The sequence below is a fragment of the Chenopodium quinoa genome, unplaced genomic scaffold, assembly GCF_001683475.1.
Source record: "Chenopodium quinoa cultivar QQ74 unplaced genomic scaffold, ASM168347v1, whole genome shotgun sequence".
NCBI classification, from domain to species: domain Eukaryota; kingdom Viridiplantae; phylum Streptophyta; class Magnoliopsida; order Caryophyllales; family Amaranthaceae; genus Chenopodium; species Chenopodium quinoa.
In genome coordinates this window covers 244,278-263,605 of record NW_018745000.1, presented here as the reverse complement: position 1 = coordinate 263,605, position 19,328 = coordinate 244,278, and the positions used below count along the sequence as shown (strand labels likewise).

Here is a 19,328-nt window from a genome sequence, read left to right as displayed (position 1 = left end):
TAGTTACGAGGGATAACTCCCTTTTTTTTTTATCCCCATCCCAACCCCCCTCTTTATCCCCAATTCCCCATGATCCCATCCCTCTAAACAAACAAAAGACTAGTTAAATCCTTTATCTTAAATCCTTATCCCTTCTTTCCTATCCCTCTAAGCAAACATGCTGTAGAAATATGCAAATATTTTGATGAATAAGGATAGTTGCATTGAAAATATGTATATTTGAGGAGAATTTACAAGAGAAAAATAATTTAATTTAAAAATATTAATATGTAATGTTAAAGAGGAATAGGTGATAGGTGATTAGGAAAACCTTTAAAATGACAAATGTAATTATCTTCTAGAGACGAAAGGAGTATTCCATATTCCATTCTCGATTCCGATTAGTAAGAATAAAGTGACGTTATTGGTTAGAGTATGCTTAAATCAAGTACTCCAAAGTCAACTACTTCATAAGCTACCCCGAGAATCCAACTGAGAAGCTAACTATACTTGTCTTCCAAATCAACCACCCTTCATTCTTAAATTTCTCCTTCAAATTCCATCAAAATCAAATTCAAATTCAATCAATTACTCAAACATGGCGATGCCTTGGAGTATGACGTTATGGATATCAAAGATGGTATGGTTGGCACTTGCCGGTTGGATTTCTTCTTGTTTAATCGTAGCCGATGAAGTTGCCAGCTCTATTCGTACTGGTGATATTGGTGCCTTCCATGTCGGTTGATTTCTTCTCTTTTTTTATATTAATTTTTTGGTGAGTTTTTCAATCATCTATTTTCTTCATCAATTTATGTGTTTTGACTTTTTAAATTTTGATGGTTTCTAATTAGCAAAAATTGAATTTTTTCTATTTGGGTTTTTTTCAATTTGTTTGATTCAATCTCTATTGCTCTATTTGATTGAATTGTTTTGTTCTATGGCCGGTTAGAGTAGAGGGCATTTAGGGTTTATATTTGAAAGTTTGGTAGAAAAAGAAAAAATAGAAAAAGAACTTGTGGATGTTATGGAAAAAAATGTAACTTAAAGCGTGACATGCTCTCACGTGTAGGATCTAAACGTTGCTACTTTTTGAATTGGCCATTTGTTTCATTGTTTGTATATCTATAGGAGTAACACATATACAAGAGATTTTTTTTTATTTTTTTTATTTTTTGGCCAAAACATGGTGAGATTGGAGACTAACCCGAAACTAGTTGTATAAAATATAGTTAGTGATTTATGCATGATATGATGGGATTTGCTTTACTTATAATTGGGAGATCATTTAGATTGCTTATATTTTAGGTGTGGATATGTTAGGCTTAAAGAGGCATGTTGTTGCGTTTGTTGGACTTGGAGTTGTTGGACTAGAGATGAAGTTTCGTTGTTTGGTGTAAGAGCTAGCTACAATTTAGGTCACACTTTGCAAAAACCTGACCTATGTAGTGAAGGAATGGCCAAGTTATGTATTTTTAGGCCTGGATCGTATTGGTATGTCGGGATCTCTTCTTTCTCGGCTTCTTTGTGTTTTCTATCTATTGGGTTCGAGATTTCAATTGGATTAGTTCGTCGATGAATGGAGCTGTACAAATTATAGTTTAAACTGTAGCTTTTGTAGAACTTGTTTAGCCTCGTAAAGGAGAACTTGGGATATTTTCAACTGGAGCCCTCAGCGATGATAGTAAAGACCTAAACTTCCATTTAGGAATATTGGAGTACCTTTTTTTTTTTTTTTTGATTGAAAGGGTCTTCGTTTTATTTTTAACAATCATGAAGGTAACATGCTCTATTCTCAGGGAAATAGGGTGTCGGAATTTGCTTTTTCTTAAGAAACAAATTCTATTTAGATATTTTCATTTTATTCATTATAGAGTCTGTGGTCTTTGTTTGAGTTGGATAATATATTGCTTCTGTCAAACCTTGTGAGAAACTCAGAGGTTGAATATGATAGTTTATGTAGGGGGTATATTCATGCTTATAATTCTGGCTATATGGTTGATAATCTGAACCTTGAACTTGCTGATCTCATACAAGTATGCAAGTATTACATCTCAGCTGATGAGTTATCATATTATACAGAATGAAAGAGCATAGTTAGCTGCCAGAATTTGTCTTGGACTCTTGGGTGCCTGGAGGTGATTGTGCGTTACTCTGTATATTCTGTTCCTAGCACTTCAGTCCGTAGCAGCAAGAATTGTTTCGAGCACTTCTTGAGCAGTAGGATATCTGGTACTGGGGCCATGGGTCGGTGATTCCAGTGGCAGTGACATGCATCTGCCATCCTTATGTCAGATTGCTAGGATAATGTAGTATTCCCAACTCCCAAGCCCCCAATGCCCAGGCCAGGTCAAAGGTGAGCCCTGAGGTCACTGTAGCTTAGGCCAAGCAGCTTATTCACACTGCTTCCATTTTCAGAGATGCATGTGATCATGAGGTTTTGGGTTAGTTTTTAACTGATACATGAGGTTTCTTATGAGAAGTTCAACGGGCTGCTCAGTTAACTCTGACGTTCTCAAGGCATGGTGCTGCTCTTACTTTGGATGAGAATGTTTCTCTGATATAGTTGTATGGATTCATTGTGCAAATATTAGGAAAATATGGAACGATGTGGCTGTGTTTCATGATTTTTTTTAATGAACATGTAATTTCTGTGTGATCAATCATCAATGCGTCTAACTTTGTGTCTGATTGAGGCATCATGTAATGTTTTCACAACATTTTTGCAGGAAGCATCAGTCTTTCCACCTCATTTGTATTTTATACAAAGAAAATGAGGATTTTGTATATATATTCATATTAGAAACGGAGAGGATGTATTTTAAACCACATAAAATCACCATACATCACAAATTCAATATGGCATCGAGGGAGGGAATTTTTATTTGAAGCGGTAAGCCTCGAATCGTTGCTCACTCGTAGAAGCTGGTAATACAGGTTTCTGTCAAACACATGATACATTGCATACATACAGTACTTGTAAATGTAACCTCAACTCTCTTGCTTCTAAATGCTGTCAAGTAAAGATCAAATTACAATACGATGTGTAGTCTAAAGACAAAGTCAACTAATTTTTTTTAAGATCAAGCTTCCTTTTCTGATGTATTTTGCATTCTAAAAGGAGTTAAGCAGGCAACAGAACATGGCATTTGCGCTTATGATTCGGATGGTCCAGCTACATGTTTATAGACAGAGTCAACTAAGTTTTTGTAAGATCAAGCTTCTTTTTGTGCCTATAATTTTCCTAGAATTTTGTGCCTTCCCTACTGCTCCGATTATTATGAAATAGAGGGAGTACCAAACAAGGCTTTAGTGAAACAGATTTTTGTGTGTGTATATATAGAGCCACAACGGAGAGTGATGTTAACATAGGACCCAATATTTAACCAACCAAGGTGGCTGACAATCTGCATCAACAAGCATGATGCAATGAAAAGGAGGAGAGCACAAAGTTGAATTTGCAAGGGTATGATAGACTGATAGTATGACAAATGTAGCAAGTTAGTCCATATCGTCCACTCCATTTTGTCAAAATGTTCAGACTAGTCTTTTTTATATGGTTGATCTAATGCCAAAAATAGTCACAATTTATCAGAATTATGTAACTAATCAATCAATATTATTTTAGAGAAAATGTGATAATTATGATAAATAAAGATGGTTTTATATTCCGTATAATTAAACTTCAAGCACACTAAAAAAATGTTGGCTCACTTGGTAAGATTCGAATCTCAGGTATTTGGGGGTAGGAATTCCCTTACTCTCCATTCTACTCCCAAGCGTCTTACCCGCAAATACTAGACCAAAAAAACGAGAGAGTTGAGGTATGATCAGGGTCTTCTTACCATTAGAAAAAAAAAAAAACTAAACTTTAAGCACATCAACCACCACCCATCTTCTTCTTCCCTCACCCCACAACCACAACCAATCCAAAACTCAAAACCCCAATGAATTGTAATACCAAAGAAACCCAAACCCCCAAAATTTTTATCTCCTCGTTTAGAAATGTTGATGTTGGTCATGGTTAAAAAAAAAAACTTGCAAGACTTGGGCGTTTAGTAATTAGAAGTCAACGATATGTGTTTTACATTTATTTGTTCACTTCCATCTCAAGTACTAGAACTGGACAATCAATCTGTAAGTTAAGTAGAATAAAATAGAAGCTTTTGAGCCATCCTTAAGCTTTTGCTGTAATGGCAGAAGCAATTCTCATGGCAGTCACAAAGTCTGTTGTTGAAAAGCTTGCTTCCTTCGCAGCTGATCTTGCATTGACCTCGGCTACAGAAGAGATCAGAGCTGCCAAAGCAGCTAGAAAAGATCTCAAGACGATGGCGAGCAAACTTTCTGTCATTTGTGCTGTTCTTGAAGATGCAGAGCGGAGGCAGTACGCTAACGAGTCCATTAAAATTTGGCTAAGAGATCTCAAGGATGTTGTTTACGACATTGATGATCTTCTCGATGAAGTTTCGACTTATGCTTTGCAGCGTACTGCCAATGAAGGTCATTTGCTTATCCAGCTGAGGTACTGTTTTTCCTCTAATCCTGTTATTATTCGTTTTTGAGTTGAGCAACAAAATAAAAGATCTCCGTGAAAAATTAGATGATATAGTGGCTAAGAAAAATGATTTTGGATTGACTGAGCATCCAGTTGAAATCACACATGTAGAGCGGAACCCTTTAGATACATGTGCTTATGTGAATATGTCAGACATTATTGGAAGAGATGAGGCTAGACAGGATGTTGTAAATATATTATCAGCTATTGGTGGTGCTCGTAATCATCCGCCTGTGCTTCCTATAGTAGGATTGGGAGGTGTTGGGAAAACTGCATTAGCAAAGTTGGTGTACCATGATGAGTGGGTTGTACGTGCATTTGATATCAAGCTTTGGGCATGTATCTCGCATAAATTTGACATTCAGAAAATCATGGAGGATATTATATAATCCGCTGTTGATGATAATTTGTCAAATCTAGGCTTAGGTCGAGTTTTAGAGAAACTTCAAGATTTGCTGAGGGGAAAGAAATATTTTCTTGTGCTAGATGATATATGGTTACATGACATTGCACTGTGGACTGAGTTTAAGAACATGCTAGCAGTTGGTAACGATGAAAGTGTGATTTTGGTCACTACAAGACATGCAAATGTTGCATCTGTCATTGGAACTGTAAAGCCGTATTATTTGGCTGGGCTTTCAGATCACTGTTCTTGGTCTATCTTCGAGCAATTAGCGTTCATTGAAGGAGATGAACAGAGATATCCAGATCTTGTTCAAATTGGAAGATCTATTGTGAAGAAATGTGTTGGAGTTCCACTTCTTGTTAAAACGTTAGCGAGTTTTTTACGTAATGAGAGAAACAAGAGTGAATGGCTACAGGTTGATAGAAAAACCAGCCTTGTAGAGGTGCAAACTCAATGCACTAATGTGATGCGAATTTTGAAATTGAGCTATGATAAGCTTCCTTCTCACTCAAAACCTTCAAATATTAGAGATTGTAGGGGTTCCAAAATTGGTTTCTTTGCCGGATGATCTCCAATCTGCTGCGACCTCTCTTCTAAGTCTCTCAATCGGATGCTGCATAAGTACTACTCAGCTTCCTAATTGGCTGCAAGATTTCATACATCTTCGAAGACTTCACATTTACGATTGCCCAAATTTGTTGGCTTTGCCCAAGGGATTTCGACATCTCCATTCTTTGGAGACTCTGAGGATCCGAAATTGCTCCCATTTGACAACTAGATGCGCTAAACCTTATGGAGAAGAGTTCTGTAACATACAGCATGTCCGCGAATTTTTTCTTGACAATCAACTAGTCAGATGACTCCAAACTCTATCCAGCAGGTTTTTCTTTCTAACCTTATTTGACTTGAAATACATGCTAAGAAATTTTTTTATTTATTTATTTTTTCATTTTTCGGGCTCTCAACTGATTAATTTAGTCTTTTTGCAGATCAGCCTTGGCAGAAGTTGAGCTGGAGCTGGATACTAATATAAATGAATTGAGCTAGTCATAGCTAGTTGCTTGGCCGTGGTATGGTAAATTGCCAAGTCTCATACCATAAGTAGGTACTGTCATAGCTAGTTGCTTGGTTGCAATTTCTTTTCGCAACCTCTGTTGTATTTAACGTGAAGTATAGCCTAAACAAACAGCTAGAGAGAAAATTATGTTAGGGTTGTTTGAGATAGTCCAATATTAACTTATTAAGTACCTGCTCTTTGCCGAACTAAAATCAGACAATTTTGTACCAAGTCCGTGGCTTGCTATTGTGGAGTGAAATCTAGTCTTTCTTGTTTGTTCCATTGATACATCTTTTGGAAGCATTTAAAGATATATTTGTTTCTGTTTGATAACTTTTTGTACATATGTCTGATAAATGGCTTATCACTTGGCACATATGCTTTTAGTTTTAGCATGAATGTCACTCGATGCATTAGAGGTTTGGAACACGATTCTGATCGTAAAACTGATTGGGAGCTTGTAAAATATAGTTTGGAATGACCCTAAAACTGATAGGGAGCTTGTAAAATATAGTGAGTGAATTTTGTGATTACTAATTTTATTATGACCATCATGTGTGCTATATATAATAGCTGCATTACATGAGATGGAGGGAAAATAACTAACTTATATTTTTTCCCACAACATGAACTGCTCTTATCAAAGAGATTAACTTGTTATAATGTTTCATCTAAAAGGGGATTGCCTGGATTTCATTGTTTTAGCTAAATTATTGCCAATTTGCCATAGATGGTCTGGTATCTTCGTAATATGTTTGAGTTTGAAGTTGAAACTGCTTTTATGCTTTTAATCTTGTAGGTACACCCTAGGATACTTACATGGCATGGAAGAATTTGAAGGCATGAATGCACAAGGGTTTGATTCAAATGGACACGTCTTCGAACCTACTTAACATTTGAAGGTGATTTATTTTGGAGGTGACTGCTCATCTCAAGAGCTTGCACGCACGAAACGGACTGGTAGAGAGGGAGTTATGATGCTTAAAGTTGTCCTGATTGTATGGTCAAATGCCGGTGTTGGACCTAAATGTCTGTTTTGAAGCCTTTTTTTTTTTTTTTTGAATTCCTTCCTATATTCAGAAGAAAGAAAACAGGGGATTAAGAAGTTTGCTTAAATTTTAGGTGTGGATATATTAGGCTTGAAGAGGCATGTTTGCGTTGGTTGGAGTTGGAGTTGTTGGACTAAGGATGTAGTTTCTTTATTTGGTGTAAGAGCTAGCTACAATTTAGGTCACACTTCGCAAAAATCTGACCTATGTAGTTAAGGATATGCCCACTTATGTATTTTTAAGCCTGGATAGTATTGGTATGTTAGGATCTCTTCTTTCTCAGCTTCTCTGTGTTTTCTATATATTGGGTTCGAGATTTCAATTGGATTAGATCTTCAATGAACAGAGCTGTAGAAATTATATTATACACTGTAGCTTTTGTAGAACTTGCTTAGTCGTAAAGGGGAACTTGGGATGTTTTCGTCTGGAGCCCTCAGCGATGATAGACTGATAGTGAAGATGTAAACTTCCATTTAGGAATTAATTTTTTGTAAATATTATGCAGGTAAGTTGCTCTATTCTCAGGGAAATAGGGCTTTGGAATTTGCTTTTTCCTAAGTGACACATTGTATTTAGAAATTTTCGTTTATTCATTGTAGAGTGACTAGAGTCGATGGCCTTTGTTTGAGCTGGATAAAATATTAATATGCGCCTTCTGTCAAACCTTGTGAAAGACTCTGAGGTTGATTATGATTATTTCTATGGGGAGTATATTCATGCTTATAATTCTGGCTATATGGTTGATATTCTGAGCCTTGGACTTGCTAATTTCATACAGCTATGTAAGTATTACATCTCAGCTGATGAGTTATCTTATTTGACAGAATGAAAGAGCATAGTTTGCTGCCAGAATTTGTCTTGGGATCTTGGGGGCTTGGAGGTGATTGTGTGTTAGTCTGTATATTCTATTTTTAGCCCTTCGGTCCGTAGCAACAAGGATAAAGTAGCATTCCCTACTCCCTATGTCAGATTGCTGGGGCCATGGATCGGTGATTCCAGTGGCAGTGACATGCATCTGCTATCCCTATGTCAGATTGCTAGGATAAAGTAGCATTCCCAACTCCCAAGCCCCCAATGCCCAGACCAGGTCCAAGGCAAGCCCTGAGGTTGCTGTGGCTTAGGCCAAGCAGCTTATTCACACTGCTTCCATTTTCAGTGATGCAAGTGATCATATAGGCCTATGAAGCAATTTGGGTTAGTTTGTAACTGATACACGAGGTACCTTATGAGAAGTTCAGTATAATGGTCTGCTCAGTTAACTCTGACATTCTCAAGGCATGGTGCTGCTCTTACTTTGGATGAGACTGTTTCTCTGATATTGTTGTATGGATCATTGTGCAAATATTAGGAAACTATGGAACAAGATGTGCCTATATATGTTCCATGAAATTTTTTTAAGAGCATGTAATTTCTGTGTGATCAATGTGTCTAACTTAGTATCTGATTGAGGCAACCTGCTATGTTTTCAGAACATTTTTGCAGGAAGCATCAGTCTTTCCAACACATTCGTATTTCATACAAAGAAAATGAGGATTTTGTATATACATATTCATATTAGAAATGGAGAGGATGCTTCTTAATCCACATAAAATCACATTTTTGCTCACTTGTAGAAGCTGGTAATACAGGTTTCTGTCACATACATGATACATTGCATACATACAGACATACAGTTTACTTGTAAATGTAATATCAACTCTCCCTTGCTTCTAAATGCTGTCAAGTAAAGATCAAATTACAATCCGATGTGTAGTTTAGAGACAAAGTCAACTAAGTTTTTGTAAGATCAAGCTTCTTTTTCTGATGTATTCTGCATTCTAAAAGGAGTTCAACAGGCAACAGAACATGGCATTTGCGCTTATCATTCGGATGGTCCAGCTATATGTCAGGAAACTTCGGCATCTTGGTTCTCGTCACCTAAGAGTTTGTGTAGAAATGTAAAATCACCTTAATTATTCTTCAATGACTATTAAATGAACTTATGAATAATGTATTATATATATAAGATCTAGGTTGATTAATCTCAACGAGTATTTTAATAAAATCAAATTTTAAATGAGTGGTAATTACTACTCATTAATGGTTAAATCACTTAGATGTGTGAATTGAACAGTGCGAAAAGCTATTACTCCGTATAAGTCTATAACCATTTTAGTGAAACGAATGTTAGTTGTATATGGTTTGTATCAGTATGTTATATATATATATATATATATATATATATATATATATATATATATATATATATATATATATATATATATATATATATATATATATATATATAGGGGAGGGATTTGGTAAAGATTAATTACAAAAAATAGACTTAACAAAAATACAATAACTTTGATACAAAATAGATAAAAGGAAAATTTGTCAAAAAAAAAACCTTTTATATGCACCATTTTGCAAAAAAAAACCTTTTAAAAGCTTTATTGTATAAAAAAACCCGAAGCTAAAAATATTTGTTCAAAGAAACCTAGTATCACTAATTAACTTAATTAACCCCTAATCTTTTCTGATTTACTCTCTAACTCTCACTTAACTATTTAATAATTAAATTAATTTATAAATTAAAAAAAAAAAAAACCATCACCACTCTAACCACCAACCCAGCCACCTTGCTTTCTCTCCCCTTCCCCGGCAGCCGCTCCCACCATCGGTGACCCAACTCCACCACCGCCGACCCCTTTCCCTTTCCCCCTTACCACCTCAGCCACGAAAACCACCTCCGAACGGCCTGACCCTCACCTACGACCGACCCCCTCTCAAACCCTAATCCCGACAACCTTCATACCCACCACATCAGTCGCGAAAACCACCTCAGCCACACTCACTCGACCGGAATTCCCGAAGTACCACCGCCCACAGACGACCTCGACGGGGGGAGGGACTGTGTTTTCTTCCTCCATCTTCTACTTCACTTTTTCCCCCTTCTTCAACCACCATCAACATTCAACCATTTACAATCATTCAATTTTTCAAGTTTGAAAAAGATAAAATGATTGAGGAAACTAAGCCAGCAATAGACGCTGGAAAACATGGTGCCGAAGATCGAAAACCGCCATTGACGGGGTTGATTTGATAATCTTATGGTGGGTTGTCGGGTTTAGGGTTTCGGAAGGGGGTTGGTCGGACGTGTAGGTGGGTCACCGGAGGTGGAGGGTTTAAGGTGGCGGCTAAGTTGGGGGAGGGGGCTGTTGCCAGGGGAGGGGGAAAGGGAGGAGGGTGGCTGGTGGTTAGAGTGGTGGACTGGTGGTGGTGTTTTTTTTTTTTTTTTTTAATTTATACATTAATTTAATTATTAAATAGTTAAGTGAGATTTAAAGAGTAATTAGAAGAGATTAGAGGTTAATTAAGTTAATTAGTGATACTAGGTTTCTTTGAACAAAATTTTTAACTTCGGGTTTTTTTTATGATAAAGCTTTTAAAAGGTTTTTTTTCGCAAAATGGCGCATATAAAAGGTTTTTTTTTGACAAATTTTCCCAGATAAAAATATCTTTAATAATAATTATTTAGATGATAAAAAGAAAATTAATTTTGTACTAAAATTGGGAGATTATTAAATGTAGAGAATTATTATGATTTTGTTGAGTATACTGAAATATATGAAAATAGATGTCAATTTATAGAGGAAATATTTTTATAACCGTTGGTAATTTTTATTTTATTTTAATTTTTTTATAATTTATAAGCATGAAAATTTGGTTTTAAAGAAATAACCGTTGCAAAACAGTGCTGAATTTAATTGGCGCTCAGCGCTGATAGGGACACGTGTCAGCGCATCATTTATAATTTTTTGCTCATAGCACCATCAAAATGATGAGTTTCGAGGTGTTGAAGCCCAAAACTCAGTGTTTTGGGGTGCAAGAAGCCAAAAAAAAATGAGTAGCAAGTGGTGATGGGCCCCACTTGCTACTGTTCATCTAGTTTTTTCATCACGCCATGAGGAAAACTGGAATTCCTCATTGACGTGATGTTGAGGAAAACTGTCGTTAGTAGTCTTAGGCAGCAGATTTTACAATTCGTTTTTCGATTTGATTTGGATTCAATTAGGGCCAATCCGATCCAATTCAAAAATCCGAATTTTCAAAAAATCTCAATCCGATTTAAAATTCGGATCCGATTCGAATGAATAATTCAATTTGGATTGGATTGGATTTCGGATTAATCGCAAAAAACGTCATACGCTAATCCAAAAAAACCAATTGATATAATTAATCAATGGAGTACATTACATGTGTTTTTCAAACTTAATAAAGTCAATTTCAAAACGAGGAAATACTATTAAAATCTATTTCACTTATCTAAATCACCATAAAAAGTCAATAATGTCGTTAATCATGTAAAAGAAGCACGGCAGTTCGTGCAATTTGTACTTTAATTAATTAACTTGTCTGGTTATAAAACACAACCAAACTTCAAAAACAAGGAATAATTACTTAATTAGATACCTTCAATTATTACTCAATTTAATTTGACATAAGTTTCTGTTTATTTGAAGCAAAATTCCAAATTTCTATATTCATTAATTACTCCAAACTTCCATAATAATCTCATTCATTGTATATTTCCTTTTCAAACTCTTTCTCTGTCCTCTGATACTCCCTTCTTACCTTCCTGACTAATACAAGCAATCCACCTGCCAAAATCCCCTGTCGGCCTTGACTCGAGGTTAAATTAGTCCGAATCTAATAAACTCTAAAATCCCGACTCATACAAGCACCTATTGAAATTCCCTATTGGGTCCTATCTCGGCTCGAGTTTAGAACTTTAGATAAGTCAGAGTTTAACAAGCTCTAATAATACAGAGTACCTTTTTTTATAAATTTATTACTTATCTCTGTTTCCCATACTTATCAAACATGGGATAATGTTTTATCCTTGTTCCACCTATCCATCCCTTGTCTTTATCTTCTTTTTTTATCCCTCTTATTTTCATCCCTCCAACCTAACGCCCTGTTAAAACTAAATCCACTGAAATAGTCGTAATCTATCAAAAATAACAACTTTTTTTTGTAAGATACCCAGAAATCTGAACAACTGTGAGTCAATTCAATCAATTTCAATGGGGTGTTCAGCTTCAAGACTTGATACCCTTCTAGCAAAAGCCATTGAAGATCCTTCATTTTCTCTCTCCTCTCATCACTCGTCGTTTTCTTCTTCTTCAGCAACTGCTGCTACTTCGTCTTCATCATCTTCTTCTTCTACTTCTGCAAATTCTTCTGTAATTCCAAAACCTCGTTCTCTTACAACCCCTTTAGTTCATCATCCTGCGATTCGAAAAGGCGATACTCATCACCTTGTTTCTCTCACCTCTACTACTTATGGGTCTCTTATTGTCGTCGACAACCACGCTTCCGCCGTTGACGGCGGCGATTTCTCCGGCCAATCATCGCCGGATTCTGTGATCAACACATGGGAGCTTATGGAAGGGCTTGAGGAAGAAGCGGAAGAAGAGTTTAATCATGAATTTGGTAACGATTTTAAGCTTAAATCTTTGAATTCATGTGATTTTGATGATACCCAGAAAAAACCCACTTTGAGATTAGGCTTAAATTTTACTGATTCTGTGAAAAAATTGAGTGACTCCTATGTGTTTGTTGAAATGCCTCAACCAAAAGTTGAGGAAGGGGAGTTGGATTCTAACCTAAATTCGAAACCTTTGTGGCAACTTTTGTCTGAGGAGTCATTGTTATCTAAGATGGACCCTAATGTCGCTTCAAGCTATCAAAAGGCGCTATCGGCTAAAAATTTGGGGTGTAATACATCTATGAGGATGAATAATCCAGTGGGTTCGAGTCCATTTTCCCCTAAAATCACCAAGAGTGTGGATTCCGGTGCCGTGGTCTCGAAATTATGCGGTGATGATGATGATGTTGGTAAGGTTAAGGTGGGTGGTTGTAAGGACAAGATTGTGCTATATTTTACTAGTGTGAGAGGGATTAGGAAGACTTATGAGGATTGTAGCGCAGTCCGATTGATACTTAGAGGGTGTAGAGTGATGGTGGATGAGAAGGATATTTCTATGGATTCAACTTATAAGAAGGAATTGCAACGTGCACTGGGTGGAAAAGCATTCAGTTTGCCCCAATTGTTTATTAGAGGGAAGCACATAGGAGGTGCTGATGAGATCAAACAGTTGCATGAAAATGGAGAGTTGGAGAGGCTATTGGATGGATTTCCTATTCAGGATTGCGGGTTTGAATGTGAGAGTTGTGGTGATGCGAGGTTTGTTCCTTGCTCGAATTGTTATGGAAGTCGGAAGGTTTTCCTGGAAGATGAAGGACGAACAAGTAGGTGCCCTGACTGCAATGAGAATGGGTTAGTTCGTTGTCCAGGCTGTTGCTCATGAATGTACTTTTGTTTCATTCATTCATTTTACTACGAAACTTCATCAGTTTCTTGGTAGTAATTAATTCTTCCTATATTGTTATGCCTAGGTCTGGATCAGTGTAATGTGTCCTTTATTCTTATATATCAATATCTTTTGCCATTGGATGCATCGCTAAATTGTTCATTTTTCTCTTAGGATCTTGGACAAATAAATACTAAACTTGATTGTGTGTATCCAATATTGGTAGAATGTAAAGTTGTAGTGAAGGTTGATGAATTCTCTAATCTGTCTGTTTCAATAAGTTTAAAAGGTCAAAATTCCGGATATCTAAGTGCTTGCTGTTGACTGTGTGATACCCTGAACCTCCTTGTTCTTAATTCGTAAATATTTGTTGTTTAAGATTTTGCCCACAAGGAAGGAATATGATAGTTGCTGTACCGATATTATGAAAAATCAGATTAATTATGTGAAATGTTAAGTATTGAACCAAAATTAATTGTTTAAGTAGCACGTATATGGAGATGGAGTAAGATAGTTTACCAGGTAAAAGGGTACTTAATTTCATCTCTGAATTAGGCAGGGATAGAATAGTTCCGTCTCGTATTTATTTTGTGGTCCTAATCCTGCCTAGAGACTAATGCCTGAAGGGTCACTTCATGCCTGCCTGTTACTCATGATTTCTTACTGTGGACTTTGGTGGTGCATACTACCGGAACCCGTGGCCCTTGCATTAGTTTTGGTGGTACAGCATATTTATCAAGCTGAGCCTGTAGGTTGGCTCATTAATTTTCTTTATGTAAATTGGGTCATTATTTTCCTTTACTACTATTCCTCAACTATACTTGTGCATACTTGGCTGGCTCACTGCTATCCCCTTTTATTCGGTTTCTACTTTCTACTGTGGTTAATTGATATGACAAGGGCCAGGCTTAATTTTAAGCTGGAAGTCTTATCACACCTGCCTGAACTGCACAATGTACACATAGCAAGGGCAAACTACTTAGATTTGAAAGGCTGGCAACTCTTCCCCAATAACAAGGGTTGAATTAGCCTTTATACTTTTTATTTTCTAGCATGAATTGCACTACTATTAGTGCTTGTTAGATATAATTCCGTCTCAGAGATGGCTTAGAAAGATTTGAATCCCTAGGCATTTCTTTTGTTTTTGTGGCATACAAATTTTTTGGGGGTTGTGCGACTAAATAGGGTTAGTTTTGGAAGAAATTACTCTTGAATCGGATGATTTTGCCTGTATATGAATTATGATATGGGGTTATTGTGACTCCAGTGCTTATCATTACTAGCCTTTTTTCTCTTTGGTGTCTAGTTGTTGAAGCTATTTAAGTTTTATCAATTGCATTTGTAATTATAGTTGTAAAGTCACACCTGAAGACCTGGATGTCACAATGATGCTGTGATTAAGGCTGAAATTTTGCCATGAGAGTAGTAGTAGCTGGTAATTATTATGTCTTGCGTAGTCTTAAGCAATGGTAGGGTATTTTTCTGGGAAAAAAGGGGCTTATTGTCTACTCTTGATTTGATGGGAAGTCAGCCTTGTAATGTGCTTAGAGGCTTAACCTTCTCCATTTTGAATTGTGTGGTCCTATTTTTGCCTAAAGATAGATCGCTTTTGCTGATGCATTATCTCATCCACCTTGTTGAATTATCGGACAATTAACATGAGGTGAAATGTCGGTAGTTCTTATAATGGCATAATCGAAGTCTAACTGCACTTTCTCATTAAGAGAATTTATGACATATCGCTCCTTCTTAGTTCCATAGCTTTCAAGGAAAATAGAGATTTGCTGTATCTTTACAGTTGCGTAGGTTATAATGTTATATCAACCTATTCAACCATGATAGTTTACACTGTACAGTAAAGAATTTTTCCGGTTCATGCAAATAAGAATGTAAATTGTCATTTACTGTTCCTCAACTAGATTTGCTGCATATTTAAGTGCTTTTGTCCTACATTCATCATTCTTGGTTTTCGGTGGTTTAAATGAACTTGCCAAAGTGGCAATGTTATGTATATATGGAATAAGAGTTAAAGCACAAAGTTAGTTTGTAACAACCCTGAACTGCACGCTTGCAGAGCAGGCTGCAAACTTGCAAAGGCTTATGAGGCTAGCAGTTAAAATCCTAATTTGCTGCAAGATTCAAATGGGTCGGGTCTATTGTATCCTGAAAATTGTCAGATTAGCATTTAATAATTACTTTCTCAGGGCCATATTGGACTGGAGTCACTGGACCAAATGAACCCTACTAGGGAGGGCACCCAAAAAGTAAAATATCTGGTGTGACACGACTGCAATACATTTAAAATAAAAACAAGGCCACTCCGCCACAAAGTTCATACAATTCTATCATACACTCGAGTGTAATTTTTACTCTGATGCACTCATGGGCAAAGAACATGAAAGGGTGTGATATTACTTCTCGGTGTAGGATAGACATCATGCAACACCCACACTTCATATCTGTACTCCCCGAATAGCTGTAAGTGTTTGTAGAAGCTGCTTATAGGTTAGCTTGAAAAGGTTAATAACTTTGCTCACGGAAAGAATGAAAATGGTCCCTAGTTTTTTCATGCGCATGGATACTTGAGTAGTTCTTGCCTTCTTGGTTATTGTATAGTAAGATGGGTGGTGGGGGCAGTAAAATTTTACAGTATGACAATACCATCATCCAATTTACAGTGATTTTAGATACCTCAAACGTGCAATTTCAAGGACAAAGTCAAAAGTGGCATAATCAACCGATTCACAACTAAAAGAGGGGGGGTTTTCAAACCATGAAAAGATTATGAAAAGCACAAAACAATCATGGCATGACTTCAAAGCTATCCAAAATCATCAATACTGGACTTCGTAGATTGCAAATTGGGATGGTTTTTTGCCACATTATATAGAAAAGAAAACAAGGGTGATGTATGGTAGTTCTAGTTTTCTTATAAAAATTAACTCCCGATACTTTGTTAATTTATAAAGCTGTCTATATTTAGTTAACAAATTTATCAAGCTATGTAATTTTTTATGTAATCTTTTGAATACAAAATATTAATATGTAGTAAATGACACTATGAACAACAATTTAATTACAAGAATGAGTCATAAATTACAATGCATATTAATGATCTAACCCCATATAATAACTCAGGACATCGTCCGGGTCTAAAAACTAGTTGACCTATTAAACGAGGTGATATTTCTAATATTCTCCTAGAGTAAACTAAAAATTTTCCGCATTGGAGAGTGGAGAACCTCAAGTCTTTCCTCTTAAAACACCAAAATATCCTCAAATTTCTTTCGCCATATCTAGTTTGCTAGAATTACGTCTTTAAAATCTAATTTGCATCTGCAAACATAAAATCATCAGCCCAAGTAAAATTTATGGTTTTTCAAATGAACATCTATGCCTATTCTAATACTAGTATCATTTTTACAACTTTAATGGACAAACTCCAACCATTGTGCAACACAAGTTTTGAAGAATTTTTAAATTAATCAAGTACTTCATACTAGTTAATTCACTACCGTTAATTTCATGGTAATTATGTGTCCTTAAAATTTAATCAAGTACCTTCTTTATTTATTACTGTTAATTTTCATGGTAATTATATCTTAAATACAATACCATTACAAATCTCAATGAATTAACCAGTAAAACCATAACTTGTTACCATTCAAAGCAATCCATGGCACATCGTCAAAATGCCACAAACTAAGCTTAATAAGAACCTCCTTTACATTCATAAGTTACAAGCAAAAGTAGAACACCCATTTCTATCCATTGCTGGAGATTAGTAGCTGCACATATTCACTATTTAGTTTACAGCACAACAAAAGCCAATAGACAGCCGCATTCAGTTACAAAATAACCAGCCGCATTAAAGGACTACTAACATTAGAGTTTTTAATACAGCAAAAGCCCACAAAATACCACCCACCTTGTTTTACACATTCAGGAAGGCTAACATCTCATCCCTGTTATGTGCGCGTCTCTGATTGTGAGGGCAGTAGTTAGCCTATCTTAACACCCATGATATAAACAGCTTTTCCCTTGTCAGATTAAGTACTCTGTTAAGCATTGTTTGTTTGCCCTCGCCTTGGCCTAGGCCTATAAGTAATGACATCGTCGAGCATCAACTAACTGAATTGTGGAGGAATACATTGCGAAGTTATTTCACTCTGTTAACAAGAGGTTCCTGGTATTCCCTAGGATAGCTTTCCCCACACGCAACATCCAAAGTCTGATGGACACAAACAATTAAAACACAGATGCGTTATTAGGGGAGTTCTAGTACAAATAAAAAACGTTCAAATTGGTTGAGCAGGTTTAAAACAGATTCAGTCTATACTTACCTCTAATTGTCCATAGTCACCTCCATTTGGTGATCGGTCTTCCTTACTAGCACTCCCAATCTGTTTCATGTCCCAAACCTTCAATCTAGGGAAAAAACCCATTTTACAGGATCCCTATTAAGCCGGTCCAAATAAAATACCTATTAACATAAAGTATACTATAAACCCGGTATCCCAATATTGACACATTATAAAAGGGGGAATGGAAAGCTTATGTACAATACCACAGCATAAATTAAGCATCCACCACAGCCACCAGCAAAATCGGAACTTTAAAACTGGTGTGCAAATGTAACCACACTTTTCATCAGCTTCTCCAGCACTAAGCTACACCAGTCATACTCAGCGGCATTTGCAGCACAAGCCTATGCAGGAACAAGATCAGATGTCAACTAATATTTTCACATTTGATCAGAACATAAATTTCACGCAAATAAAAGAATCCACAGCCACTTTTTTTCTTCCTTTTCTCCATTAAACCTTTTATCTACAACAACCAATAACATGCCAAAGACAACAAAACTCACAAATTTGGAGTGAATGAAGTGCTGCATTAGGTAAAGTCTAGAATAGACCCGGTGCACAATAACTATCTAGGATATCATATATATGAAATGTGATTATATCGACTTTAAGTTGCTTCCTCGCTTTCCTTGTTTGATGTCGATTTGGGTGAAGGGAGCACTTCCAAGTCGCTCCCTCACGGCCTCACCTCAACAAGCTTTGGGTGAGCCAAACAATGGCAAGGCAAGCTCCTAGAGTGTTGGACAAACAAGCTTTGGGTGAGCTAGAAAATGGAAACAAGCTCTTATCCAGGAAATGACAATGATGCACCCCAAATAAGAAACTGGAAAAGACAATCATACCCCTTCATATGCAAACTTATACGGAGTAAACCGATACCCTATCAAAGTAATCACTGGATAGAACATTTGACATAATTTTGTACTCCATAAAATATATTCCCACCAAAATGCTACTTGTATATTCCCAACAACTCAACAAGGTATGATAGTATCCCTTCATATTTTATTACCTGCTTCACTTTTCTTTCTCAAATTCTTCAATAAGACGGGTGTATGTTAATTTATTGTAAAACGGGTTAAAGTTGTGTTAAAAGTACTTAAAGTTACCTTTTGTATTGCTAAAGTTATTATTTTTCTATTAATAAATTTTATCTTACAAAAAACTTATAATGTGTTAAATTAATCATATTAATCTTTATATTATGTAATCACGTATTTATAAGAAATTACACATTAAAATAAAATTCAAAACAACGACAAATTAAAAGTTACCCTTTAAGTGGTTAAAATTACCATAAAAATAGTTAAAGTTACGCTCAAACCGACCGTTTTACAATAAAATTAATGCACACCCGTTGTACACATGACTTATTCTTTAACATCTGTATTTATTACTTGCTCTATTTTCTTTTTTGAAAAGTTTTAACAATATTTTATTACATCGTATTTTCCTTCACTCTAGTCGTCCCCTTGCATTATATTTTAATATTTTTAATATTCTCTCACCTCCCCACTTATACTATTTTTTTTTAATCAACCAACACCACTTCTATCATG

The 19,328-nt window shown here is 36.0% G+C and overlaps 1 protein-coding gene and 2 long non-coding RNA genes across 3 annotated transcripts; 2 read left to right on the top strand and 1 right to left on the bottom strand.

Moving 5' to 3' along the window:
- The first annotated feature begins 241 nt into the window (after nucleotides 1-241).
- Nucleotides 242-7,308, top strand: LOC110707453. Its single transcript, XR_002508494.1, has 4 exons — nucleotides 242-754; nucleotides 2,059-5,817; nucleotides 5,927-6,042; nucleotides 6,794-7,308. It is a non-coding gene; the product is annotated as an uncharacterized LOC110707453 (long non-coding RNA).
- Nucleotides 7,309-11,670: 4,362 nt separating this feature from the next.
- LOC110707452 (uncharacterized protein At5g39865-like) lies at nucleotides 11,671-13,660 on the top strand. Its single transcript, XM_021885469.1, has one exon. The coding sequence runs from the start codon at nucleotides 12,113-12,115 to the stop codon at nucleotides 13,397-13,399; it is 1,287 nt and encodes a 428-aa protein (XP_021741161.1). The 5' UTR covers nucleotides 11,671-12,112; the 3' UTR covers nucleotides 13,400-13,660.
- Nucleotides 13,661-17,122: 3,462 nt separating this feature from the next.
- On the bottom strand, nucleotides 17,123-18,278 carry LOC110707419. The gene is made up of 3 exons (XR_002508480.1): nucleotides 17,970-18,278; nucleotides 17,746-17,885; nucleotides 17,123-17,633 (listed from the first exon to the last, which is right to left on the bottom strand). It is a non-coding gene; the product is annotated as an uncharacterized LOC110707419 (long non-coding RNA).
- Nucleotides 18,279-19,328: the final 1,050 nt, after the last annotated feature.